Below are 20044 nucleotides of genomic sequence, written 5' to 3'. Positions count from 1 at the left end.
GGTTATGGAGAAAGGGCCAAGGTTAACTGTCAGCAAGCTGGGGAACTATGGGGGAGAGGAGAAAGGTTGTTGAATATGCTTAAGCTATAGTAAAGAGACAGAAGGAGAACAGCTCAGAAAAAGACATCAGAAAGGAAGATTGGCTCAAGTCAAACCTGGGGATCTAATGAGTGTTACGGGAGCATCTGTATAAACCAAGTATTTTAAAACTTATCAACTATACAGAGTAGAAATGTTATTAATATATTAGGAGCCACCATTTAATAATCCAACTGGGAGAACATAACCAAAAACCAACAATACCTAAACTATTATGCATTAAATTTTGTTCCTAATTCATAGGAGTAATGTTGAGATCAGGGCACTACTGTAAAGTTTGTTCATGCCATTATTTCTCATGATTTCATGAATATTTGGTTCTATTATTTTATGATTTAATTCACATGGGAATCTGCCATCAGCCTACAGGGTGAAACAAAAAAACCTGGCAGGTTACACTTTTCTGAGCTCCAAAATGTACAAAACACCCAGAATGCAAACAAGGTGCTGCAGGAAAGCCTACAGGAATAAAATAAATTTCAAAAGTATATAAAATAGTCAAATGAGTAGATTATTCAAATACCTTAAAATAATTAATTTTCCATAATTGCTAGCCTTCCATTTTTAATATTAATGAATAAAATTTACATAATGTTATGGCTATTCTTTTAGCATACTTACTAAAGGATAACTGGAACACACACACTATATCCATGTACCTTTTTATGACTATGCTAATGATAATTCCTCAAACATCAGTCGTTTCTGAAGCCCCACGTATTAAGTTACCAAACATGCTGAATCAATTATATAGATTTATAACAAATAGAAAAAATGGAGTCAATTTGTCCGTGAGGAAAATATTAATTATCAATAAAATTCAAATATAGTTTAATACTTTTTTATTTTCTTAAAAAAGATATTACTAAATCTTTCTCACAATAGGAAATGCTGAATTGTACGGAGTACTTGAAAGATTTATTATATAGAAAGGATAAGAAACAAGAATATGCTTAGTGAAGAGATATACTCTAGTCTATTTCTTGTGAATCTTTCAAGTGGGAACCAGCGACTGAAGTGTATTTCATACATACAAATACTATATACAGAGATTAAAAGGGAAATTTATTTGTCTTCCTTTTATATTATTTTCTATAATTATTTTTAATATAGTAAATAGATACTATAATTCTTAAATGCCTTTTGTTATCTGGTAGTAATAGTAGTGGGGTAAAAGATTAGATTTCACTTTTATAATAATAAGGCATAGTAGTCTACGAGAGAAATGAAGCATAATGGCTTACTTTCACTATTACAAAACATTCACGCTAAATAATGATGCTAGTGCAGAAAATAATACTCATTTTTACAAGGGTGTAAATCAATTTGCATAAAGACTTACAGTACTTTATCAAAAGTATAAAGTATTTTAAAATTAAATACCATTCTATTCATAACATTAATATAAAACAAGTACTTGTAAAAATGATACAGCATCTTATTTTCCTATATCTTAGTAAAAATTGATAGGTTATCTTGATTAATTAGAAAACATAAGGTTAATTTTCTTAAAGGGGTATAACTCTTGGCAAAAGGTAGGTTACAAGAGTTTTCTACAATGGCATTTTGTGTCACTATAACCAGTATTATTTTGTGCCTTCTTAACAGTTTTAACAATGTAGAAATAGATTGCCTTACCGTTGGTGCTGTATCTACATGGTGGTTACAAGGCTTTCTTTCTATACTGATAATCCCTGTGAAATGAAAAGATTGTGAATATTTGCTTATTATACCTATACATTTTATTTTGAAAACATTTATGTCAGCAAGACATGACTCCTACAGCTTACAAGAAAAAAGCCTCCTTGGATGGCAGAATCCTTTAAAGTGGTATCATGAATTCTTTGGTCAGAAACAGTTGGAGAGTTTAGCTAACTAAGAGAGCTGACTCAAGGTGAGCTAAGCCAATTTCCTCATTCAAGTGGCATCCAGCAATAGCAGGAGATGTGCTCTTATTCTGCTCTCAGCTCAAAAATTATACCATTATCTCCCTCTGCTACATTTCTTCAATGAAAGTTTTGCTTCTGTCTTGAGGTCATCAAGTTTTCATAAAGAAATATCACAAAGTCTATGAAAAGAATCGCTTCCTTATTTTCTCAAAAACAAAAAGTAAATCTATTTGAATTTCTCTTTGATCATCTGATTTCCTACTATGATACAATCGGCTATTTATTCAATCACCACAGAGTACTGAAGAAAAAAAAGTTCCCTTGATTCTCTCCTTTAAAATGACAATATAGACTGCTAACCTTGAGAAAAATCATTTTATCATGTATACATTTATCTTTTTGTTCCCCATGTCCTCTACTGCATTTCTTTGTAATAAACAGCTTCTAAGGATGTAACACATTGCATCTCATCTGAAAGATACTGGTTCAAAATCAAGCGCAAGTTTAAAATGAACACAGGTGTGGCTCTCATTTACTTTTCAATCTCTGTCAATCAGCAGACCAACATGTGAATAGTTAACATGTGAGTAGTTTAACAGTTTGTTAAATAAGGCTAAAAGCTTAACCACGCAGGGGTGGTTAGAAGTGAGAATTGCAATGCACTGTTAAGAGCAAATAGCACAATTCCTAGTTGAAACAAAACACTAGTTCCTCTCATTTATAGGCATTTAACTCATTTTTTATTCTTAGATAACACTGGCCTTGAAAAGTTTTTTAAAACCCAAGAAAAATATTTTTGAAAATATTCAAATAATGCTGATTCTTATTGTAAGACTTTACACTGAAGTATACAGAACTAATGGTGAAATCCTCACCTCCTCAGCCCTCATGCTCTCACAACCCTCTCTAGCTGCAACTGCTAAGAATAGTCTGGCACGACACACTGGCTTTAAAATGAGAGTGGTCATACCACGGGGTTCAGGAATTAGCAACATCTTACATACGTGTTCTCACTACTATAATCTGACTGCCATAAAATAGGCCTAGGCTGACTACTGATTTTAAAATTCTTATCCAATTAGAAAGTAATTTCAAAATGATGAAAATAAAAAAAACTAAAAAACCCCCAAATCTACATCCTTAGCTTATGAAAGTACAAAGAAAAAAATTACATGTTTTACAGTTTCAACTTCAGGATAAGAATGTGTTGAAAACTAGAATTTTAAAATGAATTTTCTAAAGATATTGGGTTGGCCAAAAAAATTTTGTTTGGGTTTTTCCATAACATCTTATGGAAAAACCTGAACGAACTTTTTTTGGCCAACCCGATATAAGCTTAATTTTAAATTTAGATTGCTACTGAAATAATATCATTTAGAAATACAATCATACATGTTTGTTTAAGCTTTCAGTAGAGAATATACAGAAAGGAATAAGCTTAAGGAAAAGCATCCCCAAATATTTTGCTATTTTAAGTAAATTTTACCCAAAAAAAATCTATATTTTATTTCACTTTTATCTGATCAAACATTCCAGATGTTTCTGGATGGGACTGACATTTAAGTTAGCAGACCTTGAGTAAAGTAGATTGCCTTCCATAATGTGAGTGGGCTTCATCCAACCAGATGAAGGCCTGAAAAAAGACTGACTTCCCCTGAAAGAGGGAATTGTGCCAACAGACTGCTTTCACCAGGGTATGTCCAAGTGTGTCTTTGTTATTATTAATCTTTCTTGGGACTTGATAGCCCTTTAATCTGCAGAATCTTATCATTCTCCTGCTCAGGGAAGTTTTATTCTGTTATTTGTTTAATTCTGCAGCCCATTTTATTTTTACCTTCATAATTTTTTATCTTTTGATAATTATGCCACTTAATCTTCTAGGTGAGCATCTTCTTTTTCACTTTGTCTAATGATTTTAGAATCTGAAATCATGTTTAGCTCCTTTCCAGAGGCCTACAAAGACTAAGGCAAGAGGGATGGCAAACGCTGGACAGTATCTCAGAAGATGAAGTTTTTTTTTTTTCCCTGGGATCTCAGAGCCAGTGTGTCAGGCAAGGTGTGGGAATGGGAGGGCTGTGTCTTCCTCGGTGCTGAGCAAGGAGCTGTGCACGGAAAACAGGCCTCTTCTCAAGGTGTGGGCAGAAAATGGGTTTTCCAGAGTTCACTGAGGGCTCTCAGCCAGCAGAAGCTATAAATCCTCTGGGTAACTGGCTATTATCTGTCAGTTCAATGTTTGTAGTACATTAAGGGCCTGGCAGATCCTATGGACCACAATGGTCCTTAAACAGAGGCCTTATACGCCCATCCACCTGGAGGAGTTTGCTTCTAGGACCAGTTACTGGGAGATGGCTGTAACCTGCAACTGACGAGACTTGAGAGGAGAAGCTTAATCCTGTGCCTCAGCACAGGGGTAAGAGTTGCACAGGTTTGCTTTCATTTTTTTGCTGTAGTTCAGACCTCCAGCAGAATAGTTGGGACCACAACCATGAGCATGCAAAGAAAATAAACTCTGGTAAGGAGTTTCAGTAACTTGAAGATCAGCAAATAACCTTATACGACTGGTAGTGCCACTGATAACAATGGAAAAATTAGAGAATCTCTTAAATTAAAATAAAACAAACAAAACTTGACAACTATTAAGAATTTTAAGACAGCTAATTAATAAACAACAAAGATAACACCATTTTAAAGGGAGGAAATAGCAGCTTTCAGAAAGTAAGTCAGAAGATGGGTCACACAACCAAGGAGCAGCAGTACCATTACTGAAACCCATGCATCTAAGTCACAAACCTCCAGACCCATTTGTGTGTTTGTCTAGCCCCTGTGGTCAGGATCTGATTTAATTCACTTTTGTATCCATAGTGCCTGGTCCAAATGCTCGAAACACAGAAGGCCCTCAAGAGTTAACTCAAATATTAACTGAATGAATTAATCTATGCCATAGCCGCCGGCTTCATATTCTACAATGCAGTGTTAACTGTGTGTATTAGTCATCAGAATGTTTGAATTCATGTTCTAGGACTCTTTTTAAAAACATTAATTAACTACTTCCTTTGGTAATGTTTCTAAACCTACTAAAAAATTGAGATGTATTGTTTTAAAATTTTCCTAATTTTCCAGACATTAATACACTCTGGAGAAGATAATGAAGAAATTTTATGCTTCTTGGGAGATGCTTTGGGTATTTTACTTTGTGGAAAATCAGAACATGACATTATACCCCACTTGTACCTGACTGATTGGAACAGCAGAATTATATATTTTTTAGTTTCCTTAAATTCTACCAATCTTCAAGTCAGGACCATGATCAAAGGAAAGAAAGAAAAAAGATGATCAGATTTATTGCAAAAACAAAGCAGGCCAAACAAAGTGCCAAATTCTGAAGCCAGAACATATACCCAGCAACCTTATGTATCATCATCAAATGATTATGGGCAACCCACCAAGCACAGGGCACTGTGCTAAGGACAGGAGAACCTCTCTCCTCCATTCTATGAAACTTTCTAAAGAGTTATTTGTTTTAGGCAACACTATAACTATGCATCCTAGTTGAGTTTTGGAAATTGCCATTAATCTCTATATGGGGCACAGGGAGAATTATGCTTTGATTATCTATGGCTAAGAGAAATGAAATACAATTTATTATATTACAGTAAAATACAGTATTTTAGAAGGCAAAGATCTTTCCTGCCAAATTCAATATAAAGACGTCTGTATGAAAACTGCAAGCCCTTCTCAAGAATTGGAAAAGAAGTAAATCTGTTACTCAGATAATATAATTTATACCCAGAAAGTCCAAAAGAATCAATGCTAAAACTAACACAACCAATAAGAGAACTAAAAAATCAGAAAGTCAGCATAATATAAAATTTAATATATAAAAATCAATACCCTTTATATTTTCAAACAACCAGTTAGAAGATATAATTAAAAAGCATACCTCATTTATAAGATTATCATAAAAGAGAAAATACTTGAATAAATACAAAAAATACATAAAACAGTATGAAGAAAATGTAAAAATACTTCTGAAAGACATAAAAGTAGTCTTGAACAAATGGAAAGACATCCCTTGTTCTAAGACAATGTAACATCACATAAAGACCAATTTTCTCTGAGATCATGTATGAATTTAATGTGATTTCAATAAAATAGTTTTTGCCCCAGCACTAGACAAGTTGATTCTAAAATTCATATAGAAGACTATGCAAGAATAGCTAGAAAAATCCTGGGGAAAAAAAGAGTGATGACTGAAAATAAATACTAAGTATCAATATATATTGTAAAAAGTCTCTGTAATTAAAACAATGTGGGGATGACACACGAGTAGACATGTAGATCAACAGAATGTATTAAAATGCTCAGAAAAAGATCCAGGACTAAATATAGCAACACCAATAGTGGGGCAACCTGACATTATATACCACCTGATGTGATGCAAAAAAGCACACATCACTTACTGTATTATGGCCAAAAAAAGTCTGGCTTGGATCTAATCATGATAAAATAGACAAAATCAAAACAGTGGCTATTCTACAGGACAACTGGCTCAGGCAGACTCTTTAAAAAAGTTAATGTCATGAAAAACAAACAAAAAAGATTCTAGATTTTTGAAAATTGAAAAATCTTCCATATAAGCAGAGTAAACAGGTTTAAAATTCTCACTGAAAAAATTTCTCAGCATTATTTAAAACAAAGAGCCAACAGAAAATCAAAACACTCACTCTGGATTGATTAGAACACCTTCCTAAAAATGAGAGAAAACTCCACAATTAATGCATGAATGTATTTATATTTGACATGTTGATAGCACCACTCAATAAATCTACTATGTTTATTAAAAAAATTTTAAATTATAACAATAATTATATTATATTATACATAATATTAATATTATTATATATAATAATAAAATTACCACCCTGTTCAGAGATATGAGTTGTTTATAATCTCTACTATTAGACTTTGTTCCTTTATAATCAGGGAAAAAATCCATTCCACAGAACAATTTATTTGTATAATATATCCTGACTCTGGAGCCGCTCTGTAATGTATTCAAAGACTGGCTCTGGCAACTATTAGATATGTGACTTGGGCAAGTTATTTATCCACTCTGTGCCTTCATTTCCTTATTCAGTACGGGGGAAGCAATATGCATCTCACTGGCTGATGGGAGGGTTAAATTAGTTAATTAACATAAAAAATACTTCAAATTATACCTGGCCTACTGAACGCTGAACATAATTGATATATATATTCAGAATGTTTATTTTGATTTTAATGTTTAAAATATCTGATCCAGAAGGAGATCAAGATGGCAGAGTAGAAAGATGCTGAGCTCACCTCTGCCAATGAACACATAAAAAAACCCATCTACACATGGAGCAATTCTCACTGAAAACAAATGGGAGACTGGCAGAAAGACTCTCCTACAACCAAGCTTGTAAAGAAAGATCAGAGTCGAGTAGGAAGGGAGGGGAAGTGATCAGGTTGGGACCTGTGCTCCAAGGCGGGGACACAGAAGAAGAGGGGGATATCAGGGGCTCAAAGATCCTCCCTGAAGAGTGAGGGGTTTGAACCACATCTTGGACACCCCAGCCCTAAGGTTCAAAACCAGGAAGATGAGTACCCTTAGTGGGTTTGCAAACCAGTGGGACCTAAAGGAGGACTGTAAGAAATCGAGACTTCACTCATGCAGAGTGTGCACGTGCTTGCTTACTCCCTGAAAAAGGCAGAGGAAGCAGACTGAAACTGCACGGGGCTCTGGCCAGTTTCCCACAACTGGCTCAGTGCATGACCCAGCCTGCACCAGGTGCCTGCTCCAGCCCCTCTTGCTCTGGTGCAGCTCCTTCTAGGGCAGAGGTGCTGATGCTGAGGAGAGTGGGCTCTTGTAGGGGTTGGAGCCGGCTTGGACCTGGCACTGCATGTGAACAGGGTGAGGGCAGCCATGGCTGACACTCATGGAGGCAGCAGATCAGGAGTGGTCTGCAACTCTTGACTGGTGTGCCATGACCATCCCAGCATGTGCCCAAGACTGCGTGTCTGCTCTGGCTCCTCCTGCTCCATCACTGTTCTCCTCTGGGAAGAAGGTGCCATTGCCAGGAGTGGGGAGAACACATACTTAAAGTGAATGGAATAAGCTCGGATCTGACCCTCAGGGCTTCTGCTCCACCTCCTTGGGACCCACCCCCACCCCTGATATGGTGGTGATGCCTAATGAGCACAGGAAAAGCCCAGGCTCACACTTGGCTCTAGCTCTAGCCGCTCCATCGCTAGCCCCTCCATCTCTAGCCACACCTCCCACCAAGGTGATAGCTGCCAGCACACCCTCGGGGAAGGCATGACCCTTGCTCATTTCAGATCCAGCTCTAACATCAAAGCCACTGGGCACATTCAGACTACATAGGATGCTCCCACACAAGAACACCTCTTCAAGAGCACAATAGTTAACTGTTTCACCTAATTTCATAGAGACATAGAAAGGTAAACAAAATAAGAAGACCGTAGTTTTTGTTTCAAATGAAAGAACAAGAAAAAAAAACCTGAAAGAACAACCAATGAAACAGATAATTTACCAGATAAAGAGTTCAAGGTATTAGTAATAAGAATACTAACTGAACTTGGGAAAAGAACAGATGAACAGGTGAGAATTTTAGCAAAGAACTAGAAATCATAAAAAAGAACCAGTCAGAGCTAAAGACTAAAATAATTGAAATGAAAAACATATGAGAAAGAATTAACAGCAGACTATGTAATACAGAAGAATGCATAAATGATCCAAAAGATAGAACAATGGAAATCATCCAATCAGAACAGCAAAAAGAAAAACAAATTTTAAAAAATGAGGACAGTTAAGGGACCTCCAGGACAACATCAAGCATATTAACATGCACATGGTAGGGGTCCCAGAAGGAGAAAAGAGAAAGGGTTTAAAAATATATTTGACAAAATTATGGCTGAAAACTTCCCAAAGCTGAAGAAACAGATTTCCAAGTACAGGAAGCACAGAGTCCCAAACAAGATGAACCCAAAGAGGCCAACACCAAGACATATCATAATTAAAATGGCAAGAGTTAAAGATAAAGAGAGAATTTTAAAGGCAGCAAGAGAAAAATAGTCATATACAAGGTATTAAGCTTTCAGCTGACTTTTCTGCAGAAACTTTGCAGGCTGGAAGGGAGTGGTATGATATATTTAAAGCGCTGAAAGGGAAAGACCTACAGCCTAAGATACGCTACCCAGTAAGGTTATCACTCAGAATTGAAGGAGAGAGAAATAACTTCTCAGACAAGCAAAAACTAAGAGTTCATCAATACTAAACTGATCCTACAAGAAGTGTTAAAAGGTCTTCTCTAAGTGGAAAAGAAAAGGCTACAACAAGAAAAGAAGTAAGAATTTATAGGAAAGGAAAAATCCCACTAGTAAAGGCAAATATATAGGAAATGCTATGGATCAACCACTTAAGCTAGTATAAAGATTAAAAGACAAAAACTGTAAAATCAACTATAACTACATTAAACAGTTAAGAGATAGACATGAAAATGTAAATATGATATCAAAAACACAGAACGTGGGGGAAGGGAGTAAAAAAGGAAGATCTTGTAGAACGTGTTAGAACTTTAAAACAAGTAGATATAGTTATAGGTCAACATATACGAACCCTGTGGTAACCACAAATCAAAAACCTACAACACATACACAAAAATCAGAAAGAAAGGAACACAGAATAACACTAAAGAAAATCATCAAACAAGAGAAGAAACTAAAAGAAGAAAAGAAGAGAGAACTACAAAAACAACCAGGAAACAACAAAAAGGCAATAAGTACATACTTACTAATAATCACTTTAAATATCAGTGGACTAATTGCTCCAATCAAAAGACATAGCGTGGCTGACTGGATATAAAAAGGTGCATCTATATGTTGCTTATAAGAGACTCAATTCACAGCTAGAGACACACACAGACTGAAAGTGAGAGGATGGAAAAAATATATATCACACAAATGAAACAAAAAGAAAACTGGGGTGGCAATACTCATATCAGGCAAAATAGACATTAAAATAGTGTCTAAAACAAAGACAAAGAAGGGCATTATATAATGATAAAGGGATCAATACAAGAAGAGAATATAACATTCATTAATATATATGCACCTATACAGTAGTATCTAAATATATAAAGCAAATACTAACAGACTTAAAGGGAGAAACTGACAATAATACAATAACAGTAGGGGCTTCAACACCCTAATGACATCAATGGACAGGTCATGCACACAGAAAATCAATAAGGGAACAGTGGTCTTAAACTACACTTAGACCAGTTGGACTTAGTAGATACCTTGCAGGGTATTCCACCAAAAAAGATGAATACACATTCTTTTCAGGTGCAAATGGAACATTCTCCAGAAGAGATCACATGCTAGACCATAAAACAAGTCTCAATAAATTTAAGAGGACAGAAATTATATCAAGTATTTTTTTCCGACCACAACGGCATGGAACTAGAAATTAGAAAGAAAAATGGAAAAAACATAAAAACATGGAGACTAAACAACTTATTACTAAAAAACCAATGGGTTAACAAAGCAATCAAAGAGGAAATCAGAAAATATTCTGATATAAATGAAAATAAAAACACAACTTTCCAAAATCCATGGGATGTAGCAAAAGCAGTTCTGAGAGAGAAGTTTACCATAATACAGGCCTACCTCAAGAACCAAGAAAAATTTCAAATAAACAACAGAACCTACTATCTAAAGGAACTAGGAAAAGAACAAAATCAAAGTCCAAATTCAGCACAAGGAAGGAAATAATAAAGATCAGAGAGCAAATAAATGAAATAGAGACCAAAAAACAATGGAAAAGATCAGTGAAAACGAGAGCTGGCTTTTTGCAAAGATAAAATTGGTAAGCCTTTAGTCAGGCCCATCAAGAATAAAAAGAGAGGACCTAAATAAACAAAATAAGAAATGAAAGAGGAGAAATTACAACCAATATCACGGAGACACAAAAAAATCATAAGACAATACTACTAACAGTTATATGCCAATGAATTGGACAACGTAGAAGAAATGGATAAATTCCTAGAAACATACAATCTTCCAAAACTGAATCAGGGAGAAAGAGATAATCTAAACAAACTAGTAGTGAAATTGAATCAGTAGTGAACTGAATCAGCAAACAAGTCCAGGACCAGATGACTTCACAGGGGAATTCTACCAAACATACAAAGAATATATGCATTATCCTTCTCAAACTATTTCAAAAAACTGAAGAGAGAGGAACACTCCCAAATTAATTCTGTAAGGTCATCATTACTCTGATACCAAAATAAGACAAAGATACTAAAAAAGAAAATACAGGGCAGTATCTCTCATGAATATAGATGCAAAAATCCTCAACAACATATTACCAAACCAAATTCAACAATAAATAAAAAAGATCATACACCATGATCAAATGGGATTTATTTCAGGCATGCAAGTATGGTTCAATATCCACAAATCAATCAATGCAATATACCACATTAACAAAGGTAAAAATCACATGAGCACCTCAATAGATACAGAAAAAGCATTTGACAAAATTCAACAACCATTCATGATAAAAATTCTCATCAAAATTAGTACAGAGGGAACATATAGCAACATAATAAAGCCCATTTATGACAAACCTACAGCTAATATCATACTCAATGGTGAAGAGCTAAAAGCTTTCCCTCTAAAATCAGAAACAAGACAAGGACGCCCACTCTCACTACTTCTATTTATTATTGTATTGGAAGTCTTACCCACAACAATCAGACAAAAGAAAAAGAAAGAAAGAAAAGAAAAGAAAGAAAAGGCATCCAAATTGGAAGGGAAGAAGTAAAACTGTCACCATTTGCAGATGACATGATACTATATACAGAAAACCCTAAAGTCTCCACCCAAAACAAAAACTATTAGAACTAATAAATGAATTCAGCAAAGTTACAGGATACAAGATTAACATACAGAAATCTGTTGATTTTCTATACACTAATAATGAACTATCAGGAAGAGAAAGCAAGAAAATAATCTCATTTAAAATTGCCTCATATAGAATAAAATACCTAGGAATAAACTTAACCAAGGAAGTAAAAGACTCTAAAAACTATAAAACACCGATGAAGGAAACTGAAGATGATACGAAGAAATGGAAAGATACTATGGATGGATTGGAAGAACTAATATTGCTAAAATGTCTATACTACCCAAAGCAATCTACAGATTTAAAGCAATCCCTATCAAAATAGCCATGACATTTTTCACAGAACTAAAACAGATAATCCTAAAATTTATATGGAACCACAAAAGACCCTGAACAGTCAAAGCAATCTTTACAAAGCTAGAGGTATCATACTCCCTGACTTCAGATTATACTACAAAGCTACAATAATCAAAACAGTATGCTACTGGCACAAAAACAGACACATAGATCAATGGAATAGAATAGAGAGCCCAGAAAAAAACCCACACACTTATGATCAATTAATCTACAACAAAGGAGGCAAGAATAAACAATGGAGAAAAGAAAGACTCTTCAATAAGTGGTACTGTGGTAACTGGATAGCTACATGTAATAAAATGAAATTAGAACATTTCTTCACACCATATAGGACAAAAAAATCAAAATGGATTAAAAACCTAAATTAAAGAAGGGAAGCCATAAAACTCCTAGAAGAAAACGTAGGTAGAACACTCTTTGACATCAATTGAGCAAATTGTTTTTTGGATCTGTCTCCTAAGGCAAATGAAGCAAAAGCAAAAATAAACAAATGGAACCTAAACTTAAAGGTTTTGCACAGCCAAGGAAACCACTGACAAAATGAGAAGATTACCAACTGAATGGGAGAAAATATTTGCAAATGATATGACCAATAAAAAGTTAATATACCAAATATGTAAACAGCATATAAAACTCAATATCAAAAAAACAAATAACCCGATTAAAAAAGTGAGCAGGAAACCTGGATAGACATTTTTTCCAAAGGAGACATACAGATGGCCAACAGGCACATGAAAAGATGCTCAACCTCACTAATCATCAGAGAAATGCAAATCAAAACTGCAATGAGATATCACCTCACGCCAGTCAGAATGGCTATCACCAAAAAGACGACAAACAACAAATGTTGGCAAGGATGAGGAAAAAAGGGAAATCTAGGACAAAGTTGGTAGGAATGTAAATTGGTGCAGCCACTATGGAAAACAGTAAGGAGGTTTCTCAGAAAATTAAAATTAGAACTACCATATGATCCAGGAAGTCCACTCCTGGGTATGTATCTGAAGAAAACAAAAACAGTAATTCAAAAAGATACATGCACCTCCGTGTTCATTGCAATATTATTTACAATAGCTAAGGTATGGAAGCAACCCAATGTCCATCAACAGATGAATGGATAAAGAAGGTGTACTGTGTGTGTGTGTGTGTGTGTGTGTGTGTGTGTGTGTGTGTGTGTAATGGAATATTACTTAGCCATAAAAAAGAATCAAATTTTGCCATTTGCAACAACATGGATGGACCTGGAGGATATTATGCTTAGTAAATAAGTCAGACAGAGAAAGTCAAATACTGTATGATATCACTTATATGTGGAATCTAAAAAGTAAAACGAACTGGTGAATATAACAAAAAAGAAATAGACTCACAGATATAAAGAACAAACAAGTGGCTACCAGTGGAGAGAGGGAAGAGGGTAGGGGCAAGATACAGGTAGAGGATTAAGAGGTACAAACTATGTGTAAAATAAATAAACTACAAACATATGGTGTACAGCACAGGGAATATAGCCAATATTTTATAATAACTTTAAAAGGAGTGTAATCTATAAAAATATTGAATGACTATGTTGTACACCTGAAACACAATACTGTAAATCAACTATACTTCAATTTTAAAAAATTCTATATTTTTCATATGCTTTCAACAGCCTTTAAATACATGTAGAACTAAAGTTTAAAGGAAAAAAGAGATAGTAAGCATTATAATTAAATATTTATATGACAAAGGTTAGCTATTCTAACAATGAGTTCTTGTTAGAACTCAAGGGCTTCTCTCATACAACCTGAGGTGAAAATAATGACTTTATCATACATTTAATAAAAAAAATTATAAAATATGCACACATACATATATATGTGTGTATAGATATATGTATACACACATACATATATACATATTTATGTAAAACCTGCCCCCTCCTCTCTGTCTCACTACTAAGTTTGGATGCTCTCTCATCATTTGGACTATTGAAATAGCTTCCTAATACAACTCTCTGATTTGCTCCATGAATCTTCCAATGACATCCCCACTGCCAGAGAGACTCTTCTGAAGGGAAAATTGTTACCTTGTCCTTCTACAGCTTAAGCTTCAGGATACACATCATCCTCCTCAAGTATTTAACTCAAACTGCTTAACTCAAAATGGCACGCAAAGCTATTTGGACATCACTTATAGTTCAGGTCAAACATTCTGTTCTTTAGGAAGCACTATGTGATTTTCTTCCCCTCATCCCACTTCTGATTTAGATACGCTTCCCCATCTCTCCTTCCCTTAGTATTCCTGTGCAATCCTCTATCACAGCATTTTCCTCACTATAGTTATTAAAACTTTAGTTTCTTGTCTCAAATAGTTCATCTTCAATAAATGCTTGTTGAATGACTGAATACATGAGTAGAGAAAATGAGAATTATAAAAACATCTTGCAGCAGAATAGGTTACAGAGTCTCCACAGGTACAGTCATCCCATATTCTACATATTTTTCTAAATATTCATCTAAAAGTGAATTTTTAATAAATGTGAATCTTAAAGTGGTGTATCCTTATTTAACCTGGTAAAATGTTAATATTTATTTCATATTGGATGTTTCTGGATGCTATGGAAAGTCCTCTACATATTTCAAAGATTTCAGAAAGAGAATATTCTTTGAAAACTGTACTTTTCATATATTATATGAAAAAACTTCTCCAAACTCAGAAACATCAAAGGCTAAGGGCCTTAAGTCTACAATGTCTGGGGGTCTATACAGACCACAGAGGTATAGCAGTGAATATTCAAACCACAAATTAGTAGGCTTTTCTGTGTTAGTCATGGAATCAGGTAGTGACCGGGAGTATGTAAACATGAATGAGTATGTAAGACACTAGGAAGTGGGGTAAGGGGTCCCTAAATTTTGAGACTAGTAAATTAGTGCTTATGAAAAAGTATAAAGCAAGCAGGGAGAAGTGAGTAGCTACATGGTGGACAATACATCAATGAGACAATGTGACTCCTGATTTCAGCCCCACCACCAACAGTGAATACAATTCAGTCTTTCTATGCTTCAGTTACATCTCATACCTTCTGGGAAGATTTCCTGGCTATGCTAGTCTCTAATGATCTGTGCTATTTATTTCCAAATATTAGTCAAAAAATTAAATTCACTGATCCAATGAATATATAAAGTTAGCATTTCTTTAACTGGCTCATAAACTGATATCCAAATAATTTAATTGTGCTAACCAATAACTGGTCAAAATCCTAGAGTACTTATTTCTATTTAAAAACTACCAAGAACTGCATACAATTTTTAGTGTTTGATCAATTTCCTCTCACTCTAACAAGAGACTGAAGTCTGTTCAAATCACATCTTTTGTGACATGCTCTAGATATTCAATCTGAAGACAGGTATGTTTCTAACAAAATTGTGACACATATTTATTATATAGACAAGGACAAAATTATTTCAATTCTGTGTGTTCAATCCTTAAAATATAATTTAGCCTAAGTCTTTAACACTGATATTATTTGAACAATGTCACAGAACTCTGCAAATCACAAGTACAGCTGCAAAAAAGATGAAGGGTATACTCATATAATTCAGGTATTTCTTTTTTATTCAGATTTGTTACTGCAGTGACGAATTAACAACAAAAAAAGACATTTAGCACCAACAGAAGCTTTCTGTATTTGCCTGTATTTTCAATTGTTTCCTTTACTGCCTTTTTTAGGTAGCAAATATCCAAGATATCAACCTCATAGTCATCCTAATGGTTCTGTCTCTTCAATAGCCTCTTCAAGCTTATCTCCCTTACTCCTGTGGATTCAAAGACTACACATATGCCACTGACTCCTTAATCTATACTTATGCTCCAAGCCTGTATTTCAAAGTATGTAGTCTAGTTCCTAGCACAGGGCTTGACTCATAGTAGGGCATTTAATAAATAAGGTTCAAATAGATGTGTAAGTTATTTGATGTCTTGCTCTAGATGTCTGCCAGGCATCTCAAACTCAATATATCCAAAACACTGTATACAATTCATTATCATTTTCCCAATATTCCTATATGCCCCTATTTTTGTTAATGGATTGCCATCCACTCCTTCACCGAAATTAGAATCCTTAGTTATCCTCAAATTCTACTTCTCTATCTCTTACCATTCACATTCCAAATTTCTAATACCTTAATAACTTAACATCTCTAGTTTCTTACTTCAGTCCAGTTCTCCCATCTCAATTATTAAAATTATATTTTAACTGGCCTTCCTAGCTGGGATGCCTTAATACTTTTTATAATTGACAGTCTTCTCATCTTGCAACAATTACTTTAAATATTGCTTTCTCTACATGGAATTATTCGTCATTACGTCGTATCTGCTCTCCTGTACACTTTGTTCATATTTTTATTTATAGCAAGTATTAAACTGTACAATCCCATCCACGTCCCCCTTTTAAAAATACATCTCTAGTGAATAACGCCAGTGTTGGGGATAGGACGGTGCTTTGCACTCATTTATATAAGGTTCTGTATGATCTGGCCTCTCGCTACCCCTCTGACTTCTATTCTCCCCCTCATTCCTCCACACCAGACATATTAGCCTTTTTGCTGCGCAAAATGCACACTAAGCAAATTTCTGACTTGGGATCTTGGTTGGGTATGCTATTCTTCCTAACATGGCTTTCTTTCTTCTTCAAAATTTTGCTCAAGTGTCACCTTCTTTGTAAAGCTTTCCTTTACCACCCATTAAAAACAGCAACCTAACCCCATTCCCCAGTTCACCCTATCCCCTTTCCTTGTTTTGTTATTTATTCTGTATTTATTTGCTTATTGTCTGTCTCTCTCCACTGGAAGTAAGCTTAAACAAGGACATGGATTATTATCTGTTCTGTTCACTGATACATTCACATAACACTTTTAACAGTGCCTGGGACAAAGTAAGTACTCACTGGGTACTTACTGAATGTATGAATGAATCTTGCATTCCCAGAATCTGTATATGCAGGAATTAAACATCCTTTAGAATTAAAAACAAAAACAGAAGAAAGTTAACATGAGAAAGGATTGAATAAGGGAAAACAGTATTGAGAATATAAGAAAGTGAGAATTCATTTTCCCGGGTCCATCCATAAAAGATCCAATTTAAATTCTAGACAGAGACAATAAATTTAAATTCTGAACATAAGCATGGTAATTTAGAAGACGTTTTCCACAACTCAAAGCAATGAGAAGTCATTTTAAAAATATGATTATGCTATATCAACTTTTTCCCTGTTAAAGTTCACTGAATATTAAGTACATTAATTTGCCTAACTGCTATACTATGCCTTTACACTGCCTTTAACATTAGTTTTTAAAGTGTTTTGCTTTCAAACTTGAAAATATACAGATTGAAAAGACTGAGGAGACATTAAGTATCAAGCCTCATAATATTACTACAAAAATAAAAGAAAAAAGAAGAAAGAGAGGAAAATGAGACTACCCTCTCCCCAAAAAACCTCAAACTTTGTTGATTCTGAAGTGGCCAAAATAAAAAACCTGCTCACTGCCTACTTTGCTCGGAAAAATTTAATAGCTGTGAGATGTGAAAGACTGGATTCCTTTCAAAAGAAGGGCAGGTATACACAATACACACCACACACACACACACACACACACACACACAGTGTCACTCACACACATTAATATAAAAGAAACTGGAGTGCTTTTTATGTATTAACTCACTTATTCCCAGAATACCACTGGGAGGCACGTTTGAAAGATGTAACACAGTAATTAAGGCTCTCACATGACTTGAGACATGTTAGTGTCCTAAAAGGCCAGCAACAAAATCCAGATTCCTCATTCTAAACTGCCATTTAGAGGAGTCTTAAATGGACAATATTGTTCTGTATTGTAAAGACAACACAGAATTAATACATTTAATCGAACGGATTCCTTTCTCTGCGCTCTCTTAGTGTTTTATGCTTATCTCCTGCTGAACTCATCCCCAACATATTATACCTATTTCTTTTCCTGCTAGACTGGGAGGACTTTGAGAGCAGTCTTTCAGCTTCCATTTCCCCAGGGCTTAGCACAGTCCCTAGTGCATAGTAAGCTCGCCATAAACATTGGTTGATAACCTGTATGAATTAATTTTTGATCAAGTATAAAAAGGTTTTTATTTTTTAAACTAACAGCTTTTTTGTAGGGTGCTTCTACTAAAATACAGTATTTCTGGTTTGATAAAAAAGAAAAAGATGGACACTAGTCAAAAATCATTCTCAATTTTACTCCTTATGAAATTATAGTTGAATGTTTTTACAGAGGAGAAAGTTGAGGAAAAAAGTAAACTGACTGAAATTAGAACATTAAAATAATGTTCTACTTTTTACTTATCAAACATTTACACTGAAAAAACTACTTAAATTATTTTTTAAAAATGACCAGTCATTCCACTTAGTCATTTCTTAGTTTCCGTATTTGTCATCAACTTTGCTCTCAAGACTTGCAGAAAAACACAGAGTTATTCTTTACATTTTCATTCACTTTTCACTAAGGAAAAAGTTTCCTGAAAATACATGTTTAAAATTCTGGAAAATACAAATCAGCATTATCTAGACATCTCTATCATTACCAGAAGGTCTGGTTCCTCAACCTAATTTCCACTGTTAGTTGGCATTTCAATAAGTGATGGATATTCATTTCCAGAAAACATTACCAGTAAATTCTATGATATCATAGTCTCTTCACTATCTAGACCAAACTGACTAAACCACAAAATGCAAAAAGTATGCAGTTAGCTACTCTACACAAAACCTTAGGGCTATTCTGAGTACAGTCTTAGAAAAGTATAATCTAACTGAGTAAGAGTAATTGAAAACTTAATTTAGATAGCCCTCGTACTCTGAATTTCCAGGGCCTTCAGTAGACACAAACCAAAATGTTTAAAAACTAAAGTATTTCTTATCATAGACTTAATTCACAAAAAAGTTAATTTGGGACATAGAAATTTACAAAGGAAATAAAAATTATTTTTATGATATAAATAGTATTTCATTTTTTTCCCCATGACCAGGGGAGTGGAAACATAAGGAGCTGCTTCCTTGGTTCTAAGCAGTGCCTACCCTAAGCAAGATTAGTAAATAAAAAATAATTACTGATTTTTTAAACTCATAACTTTTCAAAGAATAACAGAACATAAAGACTGAAATGGATTGTGATGTGAAATCTGTGAAAATGCTAATGTGTAGATATATAAAGGGAAGGAATGAGTATATGTGATTCATATGGAATAAAATTTATTCTACTTTAAACATGAATTAAAATACTTTTCATTATCATAGATGTGGTCAACATTTTGATATACAATGTATTCACTATAATACTGAAAAACTAAAAATATTCATAAGCTCTAGCAATTGAAAAAAGGCTTCAAAATTATGGAATACTTTTTCTTTAAGACCAGGCATTAAGTTTATTATCAGAAAAAGTTACAGAAAACCAAAGAAGTACATATTTGGGAATACATTCCACATCTTTTTGTATGCCTAACTGCCTTAACAATGGAAAAACTGTCATTTCAGTTTAAAATTATAAAATAGTAAAATGTGTCTTATGGTTGATATTAAACAATGTTAAACATAGTCTTTCTCAAACTATAAAAAACAAACAATAAAGTTATGCCTGGTCAAAAATAATTTTGCCATTTTATAACCTGTCCTCTCACCTTGCCTGTTGCAGTCAATATAAAGTTGTTGTAATTCTTCCTCTAATCCTCACTTTGAGTGGAT

The 20044-nt window shown here is 34.3% G+C and overlaps 1 protein-coding gene across 1 annotated transcript in view; it reads right to left on the bottom strand.

Annotated features, from left to right (window-relative positions):
- AHI1 (Abelson helper integration site 1) overlaps positions 1-20044 on the bottom strand; it is a 218894-nt gene that overhangs the window by 97119 nt on the left and 101731 nt on the right. The window contains exons 22-23 of the mRNA XM_060029925.1: positions 17233-17289; positions 1738-1793 (exon numbers count right to left, since the gene is read on the bottom strand). Of these exons, the coding sequence (XP_059885908.1) occupies positions 1738-1793; positions 17233-17289 (113 nt within the window). The remainder of the gene's footprint in view (positions 1-1737; positions 1794-17232; positions 17290-20044) is intronic.

This window comes from Delphinus delphis, chromosome 14, assembly GCF_949987515.2.
Source record: "Delphinus delphis chromosome 14, mDelDel1.2, whole genome shotgun sequence".
NCBI classification, from domain to species: Eukaryota; Metazoa; Chordata; class Mammalia; order Artiodactyla; family Delphinidae; genus Delphinus; species Delphinus delphis.
This window is presented reverse-complemented; position numbering and strand designations above follow the sequence as displayed.